The 13,051-nt window shown below is 39.0% G+C and overlaps 1 protein-coding gene across 1 annotated transcript; it reads left to right on the forward strand.

The window, feature by feature from the left end:
* The first annotated feature begins 3,105 nt into the window (after window positions 1-3,105).
* LOC310892874 (uncharacterized protein) lies at window positions 3,106-10,701 on the forward strand. The gene is made up of 2 exons (XM_083821111.1): window positions 3,106-3,172; window positions 9,577-10,701. Exons 1-2 carry the CDS (start codon window positions 3,169-3,171, stop codon window positions 10,380-10,382), a joined length of 810 nt encoding a protein of 269 aa, XP_083677237.1. The 5' UTR covers window positions 3,106-3,168; the 3' UTR covers window positions 10,383-10,701.
* Window positions 10,702-13,051: the final 2,350 nt, after the last annotated feature.

Here is a 13,051-nt window from a genome sequence, read left to right on the forward strand (position 1 = left end):
AACATACATATCAGATTCAGGTGATATTAATGAAAAAATAATGCTGGAAAAGTTACAAGCCATTATTCCATGCAGAAATGGCATTTTTCCCCTTTTACAAGCACTCTCCAGTTAAATAAGCTTTGAACTTTCAGATCTTTCTGTTTGCAGGGGTTTGCTTATAACAGTCATATAGCCAATATGACGACAAGTTTGGAAGAGGCCCAGGTATTTTTAATCAGTGAGACCATGCTGCAGTGTATGAAACAGATTTAAACTGCTTTTGCCTTCACATGACCAAAATTTTCTCTAACAATATAAAATCAGTGTAACCAACCGACCAAATTCCAGCAAAATTTACTACTCCTTAGCAGGCTAGGCTGCATTATAACCTTAATTGTCAGCCCTAATAGGATCTTGCAAGGCTTTTACGAAAATCAATTTAGTTTTAGAGATTGTAAATGGTGTGGGTGCTCTGTCTGGGCGAGCGCTATCAAACTGCTTTACTGTCATATCAAAATTAATATCCAGTTTTCTTTCTCGTTGGCACTAAACCAGACCAGATGTTTGCTCTGAGTTTGTAAACCCCTTGCAACGGGGACAAACAGGATGAAAGTCATGGGGGAGAAAAACCCCAGCGCCGGCGCTTGGAGCCAGGCGGTCCCCACCCCGCTGTGCACGAACCGGCTGTCCCTCCCGCGGGGCGCTCCTTCGCTTGTTTGTTTGTTTGGTGGGAATTGGGTTAGCGTAGCTCAACTTCAAATGGAAAACACATCCTAATCTAACAGGACCTGCACTGGAAATAATGCATCAGAGTGTCCTGGCCGTTTTGGAGGCTTGATCTGCACTGAAGTTTGGCCGCTTGATCCGTGCTTCAGTTAGGAGTTTCCAGACCACGGATGCAGTCAGGCTAGCAAAGCCCTGGCATTGCCAGGATGTGCTAGGAAACAGCTTCCTCTGGACATCTTGTATACCTCCTCCGGGGAACACTGCCTGCTTTTCTCCTTACGGAGACTTGTTCCCCTAGACATGCTGTCACATCCTTCCCAGACCAGCCAAGGCCACAGTTCACCCTGTCCTCACCCACTGTGACTTCTCCCCTCTTCACATTCATGGTGGTTGTCACTGGTGACATGACAGAGCACGCAGGGACATGTCTTCTGATTGCAGGGCCATGCTGAACCCAAGTTACAAGGAGGTTTTCTTCCATGACCATGGTCCTGTCTCACTGCATAGAGTGTCAGATGGTGAGAAGTAGGAAGGAGAGGAGAGGAGAGGAGAGGAGAGGAGAGGAGAGGAGAGGAGAGAGGAGAGGAGAGGAGAGGAGAGGAGAGGAGAGGAGAGGAGAGGAGAGGAGAGGAGAGGAGAGGAGAGGAGAGGAGAGGAGAGGAGAGGAGAGGAGAGGAGAGGAGAGGAGAGGAGAGAGGAGAGGAGAGGAGAGGAGAGGAGAGGAGAGGAGAGGAGAGGAGAGGAGAGGAGAGGAGAGGAGAGGAGAGGAGAGGAGAGGAGAGGAGAGGAGAGGAGAGGAGAGGAGAGGAGAGGAGAGGAGAGGAGAGGAGAGGAGAGGAGAGGAGAGGAGAGGAGAGGAGAGGAGAGGAGAGGAGAGGAGAGGAGAGGAGAGGAGATGATGTTGTAGAGAAATTTGAAAGTAAGATGAAACTTTGGGGAGACCATCTAAAAGATATTTGATCCTCCTTCAGGTTTCCCTCTCTCAAATAAATCAGCACACTATTCCATGAGCTGTTGGTGTCTCCAAACTATGGGCACAGTATCTTGTTTCTTCTCTTTTTGGGAGACCTTTGGTGTCCAAGCATGGTCCCTGTCCAGCATTACGAGCAGGGACCTGACTTAGCCCCCTCAAAGGCTCTTATTGCAGGGACCTTCAGCCTCTTCCTGGGCATGTCCACCCCAGCATAGATGCTGTCCAGCCCCGCATATATCCTTTCTTTCTCCCAGGGTCTCTGATAAGGTTCCTGAAGATCTTGCTACTCAGTCTTAAAATTCACCAGGTAGGGAGCAGCCAGTTGCAAGTGAGACCAATACACGTGAAAGACTGCAAGATTTTTAGCTCTACCATAACAAATACAAAATGCATCGAATGCATAAACCTACCTACTACGTCCTTGAATAAAAAAGTTAATGCTAGTGATGGCAAAGATATGCAAATTAACTTCAAAACCTAATCACATTTGGAAGAAGCATGCAAAAGTCCTTATCTTAGCTATTAATAATATCTGTGTAGAATGTTCTCACTATGTAACATGGGAAATGGTAATTCCTACAATTCTTCTGCTTTGCTTTGTAGCAGCATCACAGTTTACCTGCTTTGTTATATATTGGCTACATGACTCACTGTCACCTGAGATAGTGAGCTTTCCATGGTTTCCACGTTTTGATGAAAATTAGACATATTCCATTAAACTCATGAAAGTGCAAAATCATGTGAAGCAGATAGATAGAATAAAGTCATATCAGAAACTGCTAAGGACAATAAGGACAGAAAGATATCTTAAATATCTTAATTATAACTGAATTTATAGGGTTTTCTAGATTTATGATAGGTCACTTTAAGTATGACCTCCACAAGGAAAAAGAAAAGAGGAAAAAAGTGTGTCTTTCTAACCTAAAATAGTATTGTTGTAATTTTCTTGAATTTTCAATGTTATTTTGAAAAGACCTTCAAAGCAGGGGTATATAAAATGTTATTAATAAGGTGTAAAATAGCTCAGACATTAAAGTTCTTTACATTTCATTACAAATTAAAAAAATAATAATAATAAAAATAAAAATAAAGAGAAAACATTTCTGCAAAGTAAATTTAAGCCTAAGGTCATTAGCATTTTTTCAGCAAAATGGGACATTGGCGTAAACCTGTGAACATTTTTTGGTTTTGCATGGTTTGATGAAAATTAGACATATTCCATTAAACTCATATGATGAATGTGCAAAATCATGTGAAACAGAAAGGAAAAACATATCTGACCAGGCTTTTTGCAACAAGATTTAAACTGCACACAGCTTTAGTCAGAAGACTTGGACGGCAGCTTAATTTCTTTGAGCTGAGACAGAAGGCCAAAGCCCTCAGCAGAAGTAAATTGGTATTGCTCCACTGAACACACTGGAGCCGTGCTAATGGCAAAGGAATCATGCTGATTGACATCAGATGAGGATTTGGCCCCATTTTGTCCCATGGGTAAGTGAGATTTTCTGTGTTAAAGAGAACATTATTATTCTGCAAATGGCACATCACTGATGCACTTTTTTTTAACTGTTGATTTCCAAAGATTCCTTAATCTAAATCAGGGTAAATAGGACAAAAATGTTTTCCATTTCCTAAGACCGTGATGTGGTGCTATTTGTTGACGCTCTGAGCTTGCACAAATTCACTGTATCTGCTTGAACATGGATTCCTGCCTGAGAGTGTTGTCTAGCCACCAGACTTCAATTTTTGTTAGAAAAATACATACATTCCTAAGAAACCAACACTTACAGTATTAGCAGTTTAAGTGGTTACAATTAACAATACTATTCCCTGAAGAATTCTGCATCTTCAGAAAAAAAAGTCCTTGACTTTTAGTTCTGCTCTCTAAGATTCACCAAAATATACAGAAAAGTCAAAATAGCAAATTATAAGGTGACTGCAAAAGCTTATTTACCATGCACAGTGTTAATCCATACTCCAGTGGCATGGACATTTGGCTGCAGGCAGGTGTTAAATTTTGAAGTGTAGTTCAAGTGCTGGGCATTACCTTGTGCTTGACAGCAGGCTGCTGGCGTAGAGGCCACTGTAACCCATGTCTCTGGTGACAAACTGCACATTTTGCAGTGTATCTGAGCTCAGTTGCATATCCTTGTTATAACTTATCACACTGTAGGCTACAGGTGACCTCCTGAGCTCTGCAAAGTGTGTAGCAACAGCATTACACCGGTTAGAGTAACAAGACACATACCACATACAAGGTATATGCAAGACATACCCTGAGAGCCAATGAAAAGTTAAAGTCTGGGGTCACAAATTTTCCACAGGTCCTAAGTCTGGAGATAAATTTCCTGGGCATTTGGGTAAGGCTTAGGACAACCCATGAACATGGGTTCATGGAACAAACGATGAACATGGGTTCATGAACACATGAACATGGGTTCAACCCTAAGGCATCCTGTGCTGCCTTGCTTTATTCTGTCACCCTGGTTTCATATTCCCCATCATTTCTGATGCCAACATAATTTTTCTCCCAGGTGTATGACAAAGTCCTAAAATAGAAAAAGTAGTTGAACTGCACTTTACAGCATTAAAATATTTTAGTTATTTCCCTTCCTCACAGCCTTCTCTCACTCTTTGCTTCCTAATAAATTAATTTAGGTTTAATGCCTGTGGCTTTGCTGATATCCCTGGACATCTTCATTTGAAGAAGTTGCTATGTCCAAAAGATCCACAAGAGCATTTGTGTCTATTTCTCAGTCTCACAGATGGGTCAACTGTTACAGACCATAGACTATATACTGGGCTCTTATTTCCATTATAGTGTGAAGCCAGCATAGCCCCATTATCATTCCTAACAGTACATGATGTGGATATCTAGTTCATAACAGAGTTTTGACATAATCATTGTGCTGTCAGCACAAAACAAACTGTTTTAGACTTTTAATTTTTCTAAACAGCCTCTTCCAATAACCCAGGTAACCTGCAGTCAAAAGATGACAAACTCGAATTCTTTGTCTAGGGACCAAAAGAGTGAATCAGATGCCTAAAATTAAGTTGTCTTATTTCAGCTCTGCTAAGGTGAGGAAGAAATCTGTGCAGGACACACAAATGACCACAGGGAGACAAAGGACTTCATCGTGCAGCAGCTGGAACCCAGGCAGAATACTTTAGCAGTCCAAAAGGCACTAAATGTTACATTAAGTGACTGAATCTCACTTAATTTATCCAATCTTAATTTGATAAATAGGTACATTGAAGTCCAAAACAGACCAGGGAAATTCTGTATTTTCTGTATTTGGAGACATAAGCATGTCTGTGATGTAACAGTGCACAATATGTAGTTTTACATAAACTGCGTTCCTCTGTGAAATATTCTCTATTCAGTCTGGTCACTTGCAATTCTTGAATAAGTGTCAGTATTCATTTCTGGTTTCATCTCTTTGTCCTTATTTTTAGTTTCTGACTGCATAGTACCAGTCTCTCTAATAAATTTCTATTCCGGTAAAACTGAAAGTGACAGCCGTCAGACAGTATGCATAAATTCAAACCATGGGTTTGCGAGCACAGAATGTTTATACCACCTATTCCACCTATAGCTGCAAACTTTAGGAATGGCTGCCATATGACGAGAAATACATCAAGTGTCCCTCTTGGAAGATATAAAACCCACTCCACCTGCTCACAGAATTCTCCACACCAGCATGAAATCCATGGCAGTTGTTCCTTTTACATAGCATTATTGTGGTTATTGCAGTTTTGCAGTTAGAGACAGGCATTATTAAAATCAACTGGCATTATTAACATGAACTTATGGTTGCTGCCATCCAAAATAAATAAATAAATAATAGTTTTTTGAGAATATTTGAAAAAAGAGCCAATTTCAGCTCTGAAAAACTACTCTTGAAGTCTTTGTCCACAATTTTCTGCATGCATAACACTTTTTTTTTTTTTTCTCAGAAAGGTTTGTACATTTCTTTGCCTATGTATTTAAAAAATTATGTCTAAACAACTTAAATGTGTTGTATTCCAGAATGGCTTCTTTATTCTATTAATTCAAAACATTTTTTCCACTGACTGAAAGACTGGGAGATAGTAATACAATAGAAGGTGATAGCCAAAAGTCCTCCAGGTAACCATAGGAGTCCATGTGTAGAATGAGAGCAGAATATTAAATCACGGGGAGAAGGTAATTCATTGTAATCATTTATGTCATGGTATTAAGTGTGTCAGAGATAACACATCTGGATCCTTTGTACCACGATCACAGTACCTAAAACCATATTTGACAGACAATTTCCTGTACTTAATGTGACAAACTCCTTCAGAATCTGGAATGTCTCTTGGAGCAGAGGACATATTTGGAATCTAACCACTACAAAACAAGCCCCCGTTACCTTCTCTGTTCTGCACACTCTGTTGCGTTCAGCATTCTGTAGTTTCTCACTTGTGCTGACAAACAGTCCAGTCTTGATCAGTTTGCAAGAGGCTCCAGTGGTCCATCGTGCTCCCCGTCAGGCTGGGTGTAAACATTGTCTTGTTGCTCTGATTGCATACTAATTCACGTCGTTCATATTCTCACTCCCTAAATTCCTCTCCCAGTTGCAATTGGGTATGTCATTCTCATTCACTCTCTTTTCTGATGTTCTGAGCCTTGTTACCACATGATCTTTACTGCCCACCCCCTCTGATTCCTTGTCTTCAGATATACATGTAACTGCAATAGCCTAGGTATCAAGGTGGTGAGATCCCAATTTCTTTGCTACTGCAGTGGGAGAAGCGGTTGTAATTCACTTCCTTTGCTGTAATGTCATGCCAGTATATTTCTTTGGTATATTCATTCCCATCCCCATTCACATCATTACTATATTCATTCTCTTCATTAATCACGCTCCTCAGTCACTGCTTTTCTTTAAAGAGTCTATTTTAAGCCTATGCCAGAAGATCTCAATAGTATTCACAGTAGTAGACACTACTCCAATCAGGGAACAGAAATAAGTAATGGAAGTCCTGGTGACCGGTCAACATTCATTTCCATGGCTCCACTTCCTAGTATTTGTTACCCTTAATATGCTACTAATCAATGATACAGATACTAAGACTTAGTTAAAAATATGCTTGACAAACATTTTTGAATTAAAAACAAGACATTCAAAAACATGTTATTTTATTTTAATTTAATTTTTTATGGAGACAATGGTAAGTGCAGTCAATTCTTTTCTCATCCCAAGTAGAATCAAATCTACAGAAGATCTTTCCTGGTCTGAATTAACTGTAATAATAAAGAAATTAATGTCACATTGAGTAATGATAGGTTTAATGGTTCAGAATGCAGCTGCTGCTTTAATTCATGAATGTAATGAAATGGAGTTTAGGAAACATTTGTATTACAGTGAAGTAATATGTTCAGCAGAAACTTTATCAAGAAAATGCAATATAGCAACAAAATAGTCAGTATTCATATATCAACTTGGGTTTGGCTGATCTGACAAATCTTTTAGATACCAAGCACCACAAAAGCACAGTTTGAAACAGCTTAGAAACACATTTCATTCATTTAATACCAGATGTGAAACTACTGACACTTTGGGCCTTTTAATACAATCACTGGAATCCACTCTACTAATTAACCCCTTTACATTAGCAAGATCACAGACTTTTCAGTGTGTAACTGGTATGCTAAAACGCCTTGAGACTGCTTTATGAAGCTGTCTGAGAGAGCACTTTGGTTTGTCTGTATTCGGTGCTTGCTTTTCTCACATGGCCTTGTGTGTGCAAGTTCATTACCACAGCTTAGTTTGATACTCATGAAAGAAATGGGCCTAACTGTCTTTTCAAAATTTGCACAGGTTAATGTAGGTGAAGTAACTGAAGATACTCTGATGAATTATACTCACTGAATTTGATCTCCTTACAGACCGAGACGGAAGATTATTAGATATCTCTTATCTCTCTTACGGCCCAAGGACCTCTCTTGCCTTTTATTCTTTCATCCCTTTTCCACTTCCCTTGTTTCTGTCTTTTAAAGAATTCTGGACTGCTTCAGCAAAGTTTATAAAATCTAGTGGTAAGGAGATATTGCTGTGGAGACTTGTTATTCTCTACAAGGAGAAAGAATTTGTAAGTGGATTTGAGAAAGAAAGGGATAGGCATGATTTTCCCATTCCTCCCCAGTGTCCAAGTTCAGATAGATAAAGGATTCAATCCTATCAAGTGGTGAATGACATCACCCCTCTGCCTCCCCAAGAAACCTGAGCAGGCTCAGCATTTTGCAAAATACACCAAGGGTCAGCTTTCAGTTCAAAAAAGAAAGAATTGAACAGAACAAAAAGCAATTTAATCCAAACCACTGCACAAAAAGAGAGTATTTCAGTGAAAGGATGAGAGTATTGCTATTGACAGTGGCAGGGAGAAAACCTGCCAGTTCTCTTGATGTATAATTATCAAGAATAATCAAATTGCCATGGTTAAAGACAGATGATATCCAAGTCTCTGTTTAGTCCCTGAATAATGTCCTAATGTAACACTTCCCACATCACACAGCTCTGTTCCCTTCTGGAGGTGTGGAGTTCAGGTGGCTTCCACAGCCTGAACTCTTACAGGGGTAGGTTTTGGTTCTGACCCCAGAGAAGGATTAAGGATTTGTTTTATAACTGGCCAGCTAAACAGCTCAAAGTCAAATATCTTCTAAACTGGGGAAGGTTGAATCCAGTCTAAATCAGCCTAGATAGGCTGTGTTCTCCCATCTCAGAAAAACCTTTGGCTAAGCAGTTAGGACAGGTCTTAGAGCAGTGCAGAAGAACTGGCTTTTAGTTTTGTGGTTTCTATCCTATTTCAGAATTTAAACTGATAATTCCCCGTCTAAGTTTAAAATAAAATAAAATAAAATAAAATAATAAAATAAAATAAAATAAAATAAAATAAAATAAAATAAAATAAAATAAAATAAAATAAAATAAAATAAAATAAAATAAAATAAAATAAAATAAAATAAAATAAAATAAAATAAAATAAAAAACTTTTGCCTCATTTAATTATGTTTCTGAACATACTTGGACCAGATCTCCTGTTCCCTCTTGTCCTTTCCAGAGGCAAAGCCAATGGTTTCTGCTCCTTGGGCTAATTGTCCAGGTATCCCTGGGGACCATGCAGCTGTCTCTTGCACCACCCTTTGACTACCAGTTCTGCTCTGGTGACACGGGCTTCATAGGGGCTATGACAGCCAGCCAAATACGGGGAATATTTCATGTTGCATGAAGAACAGGTTGAACTCGCCTTCAACGTGACAGCCAGGATACAAAGGTGGATCAGGGCCAAATTCCCTCAACACAGAGTTAAGTGCAACAAACCGTTGGTTCTTGATAATCTCAATATCTTTATTCTTCTTTGTTTCAAGTGAACCTGCCCTGTTTTGCTTCATTCTTCTATCCTTTTTCAAAATCAGATTTATTTTGTTTATCTGCCTCTTTTTCTTCATTTTGTGTTTCCAGAAATGGACTCACTAACACTCCCTTCATTGTTTATAGCATTCCTGACATTGCTTTACCGACTCACATTTTACCATAAACTATAACTTCTTTTTTCTATTCATGCTGTATTTTTTCCCCAATTACAATCCCTTCTGAGAACAACAAATTCCCCTAAAATCTCTTAAATTATGTAAAAAATAATTACTTGGATATAGTTTGACCCAGGTGCAATGTCTTATCCTTTGCCATTAAATAGTTGTTTGGCCTTCACATGTTGAATCCCCATTTTGTGTTAAATAGACACGGTTCTAATTTGGGATTCAGCTTCCTTAAAAACAAATAGGGTTGCATTGTCTTTCTGCCTACCATTCTTTTCTTATACTATTTAATATTACAATATGTTTTTTTCCCTTTGCTGAATTTCCAAAGTGCTGAAGTCTTTGAAAAAAGAAAAAGAAGAAAAAGAAAAAGAAAAAGAAAAAGAAAAAGAAAAAGAAAAAGAAAAAGAAAAAGAAAAAGAAAAAGAAAAAGAAAAAGAAAAAGAAAAAGAAAAAGAAAAAGAAAAAGAAAAAGAAAAAGAAACAGAAACAGAAAAAGAAAAAGAAAAAGAAAAAGAAAAAGAAAAAGAAAAAGAAAAAGAAAAAGAAAAAGAAAAAGAAAGAAAGAGAAAGAGAAAGAGAAAGAGAAAGAGAAAGAGAAAGAGAAAGAGAAAGAGAAAGAGAAAGAGAAAGAAAAAGAAAAAGAAAAAGAAAAAGAAAAAGAAAAAGAAAAAGAAAAAGAAAAAGAAAAAGAAAAAGAAAAAGAAAAAGAAAAAGAAAAAGAAAAAGAAAAAGAAAAAGAAAAAGAAAAAGAAAAAGAAAAAGAAAGAAAAAGAAGAAAAAGAAAAAGAAAAAGAAAAAGAAAAAGAAAAAGAAAAAGAAAAAGAAAAAGAAAAAGAAAAAGAAAAAGAAAAAGAAAAAGAAAAAGAAAAAGAAAAAGAAAAAGAAAAAGAAAAAGAAAAAGAAAAAGAAAAAGAAAAAGAAAAAGAAAAAGAAAAAGAAAAAGAAAAAGAAAAAGAAAAAGAAAAAGAAAAAGAAAAAGAAAAAGAAAAAGAAAAAGAAAAAGAAAAAGAAAAAAGATCACTCTCTTATGCCCCACAAATGAAAACCCTAATGATTTTATTGTTCCATGTTTCATTGTCAAAATCTATTTTAGTGATTCCAGACAACATGATTAAAAAGTGCTTGTGGGTTTAGAAAAACGGCCCATTGTTACTTAAAGTCAATTGCTAATACAGCATGTTCTCTGATAAGAAAACCAAGAGGACTCCATGAAGGAGTGGTGCTGGGATCTCTGCTATAGACTTGTGGCTCTGAGAAGGACATTCCTGCACAGAAGATGAATCTCATCCTACCAGCCCAGAGAGTAAACAGGATTAATTTCCTAGAGGCTGGAATATGACTGAGCAGAAAGGTCAGTGAATCAATGAATAGTCACTGCACCCTCATGGAATATTATATTAATATACTTCCCTGACTGACCACTGACTGCTTCTATTATTTTTAATGAGTTCAGTCTTGTTGGGTGGGATTCATTCACTCCAATGTTACACATCTGCAATGCAAGTGACTCATCTAACCTCTTTGGACATCTACTTGAGAATGAGATGTCTCAAATCCTGGATTTGTTTATTTTCCTTCTTTGATTATAATCAAAGAAGATTAAAGGGCAGTCAAACAGGTAGTTCAGACATGAATTTCTACTCTGTATAGTTCTGCATATGGACAGATGAATCCCATTCTTACAGATTCCTCTTTGTTTTATGCTTATATTTTGCTGTTTCTGTTGAAAAATTGTTGGAGAAAACTTCAGGAGAATACAGAACATTACAAGTAAAGCAGTTCTGTAACATCAAAGGCAATTGGCACATTTTAGAGGCAAACTCACTGTATCAACAAGTTGATAATATCCTGAAGGACTTCATCAATTCAATCCCATTTAAACAGTCATGGTAGCATATAATCATTGTACTTCAGTTTTATTCCTTAGAGCATTAGGAGACAAAGACAATTGCTTGAATAAGTTGCCTAAATAAATAGAGGCTGAGAGCTATTCACTTTAGTTTCACTAAGTGAAACTCTTGTGTCAAACTTCATGACTGAAGACAATTAATTTTTTTCTGTTGATTTTAATGGCAGCATAGTTTCAACCAGAAAGAGTCTAACATATCTCTATTTTGATGCAAGAGGATATTTTATGGACTGTATCCAAAAAGGGCTGTAGACAATAAAAACTTAGGTGTCTTAACACCTTACTTTCATACGTTTCCCCCAAAGTAGCATATGGGACAAGATTGTTGTTCAAGCCAGCACACTGGCTTGAATCAGTTGTGCCAACTTTGTGTTGATGCCTATCTCAAATCCACAGCAGTAGCACTCAGTTTACAGCAGACTGAAACTAGCTAATTCTAGGAGCAAATGTGAGCTGTAATTTCCCCTTCATGTCCACCCATTAAGCATCCACAGCTCTGAGACCCTCTCTGTGGCAGGCGGTATGGTCTTGTGTTCAAAGAGGAGAGCTTTCCTTCTCGTAGGAAGGAGGAGGATGAGGAAGATTAATTCTTTCTTTGTTTTGCCCTTCTACTCCAAAATTTTTCAGTAGTAATAATCCAAGCTACCATCCCATGATCTGTATGATTCAGGCTCAGTTCCCAGGATTTCAAATTATGGGTAGGACATGCACAGAAAAAAAAAAAATAGTCTGGGGAGAAGGAGGAAGCAGGAGCCAGAATTTCTCCTTCCAGGAGAGTAGAGCTGGGTTACGGAGTCATGCTTTTTCTCTGATCCAACAAAGTTTGAATTCTTCTGGCACAGTTTCTGAGGTTCAGCAGCAAGTGCCAGAACTGCCTGGTAGATAGACAGCTTCCTGGGGGGCATAAATGTCTGAAAACAGCTCTCACATCTTGGCCTCAGTGATAGAGGGAAAGTTGGGTGTGATGGGACAGAAACTTGCTGCAGGTGAGTTGTACCTGAACCCAGTCTGGGCAGTATCAGGCATGGGTAAAGGTCTCCACTCAAGGAAATCTGCTAAAATCCCATCTTTACATGGGATGCAGGCCCATAGGTAGGCCCAGCTTCATGGAGCCTGCGACTGGGTTGGGCTGGGGAGAGCTGGAGCCAGGCTCTGCTGCAGCCTTGCTGGGGCAGGGTCTGACAGCCCCAGGGGTTATATGGGGTCCTGGGCCCTGGGCTGCTGGTGCCTCAGAGCCCTGATGCTTGCAAGCACTGGTGGATCTAAAGGCAGGCATATTTTATATTTCTGTCATAGCGTGACCAGCCATGCCTCCAGTTGCAAGCCTGCTGCTTGCCTTGGCCACCCTGGGTGAATCTCACTGGCAGGATTTCTGTGCTAGTTCTGTCTCTCATTGTTTTGGATTTCATAGAATCATAGAATGGCTTGGTTTGGAAGGGATCTTAAATGTCATCTAGTTCCAACCCTGCTGCCATGGGCAGGGATGGCACCCACTAGGTCAGGTTGTCCAAGGCCCTGTCCAACCTGACCTTGAACACCTGATATTCATCCTTGATGCATATTTGCAGAACACATGCCACTGAATCCAACTCCCATATGCTATCTAAACATCATTTGGATCCATAAGTGACTATTTCAGCTGCCAGAATAAATCTCCCTAAAGGGAACCCCCAAAAAGGGTTTTCTAGTTGGAAGAAAGCTAGTCCCTGTGCCTTTCACAAGTAATAGAGACCTTACCATATATATCAAACCCAGTGTCAAACTGATCCGTGCCACTAGTAATGAAAAAACCCTGCCCCACAAGCGAAGCTGCCTGAGGCATGTGATTCCCCAGAGCAGCCAGCCCACACAAGACCATACGCGGCTGTTAGTGATGACTCTGCTTCGAGTGGCA

Source organism: Anser anser (genome assembly GCF_964211835.1).
Source record: "Anser anser genome assembly, chromosome: 1".
Lineage (NCBI taxonomy): Eukaryota > Metazoa > Chordata > Aves > Anseriformes > Anatidae > Anser > Anser anser.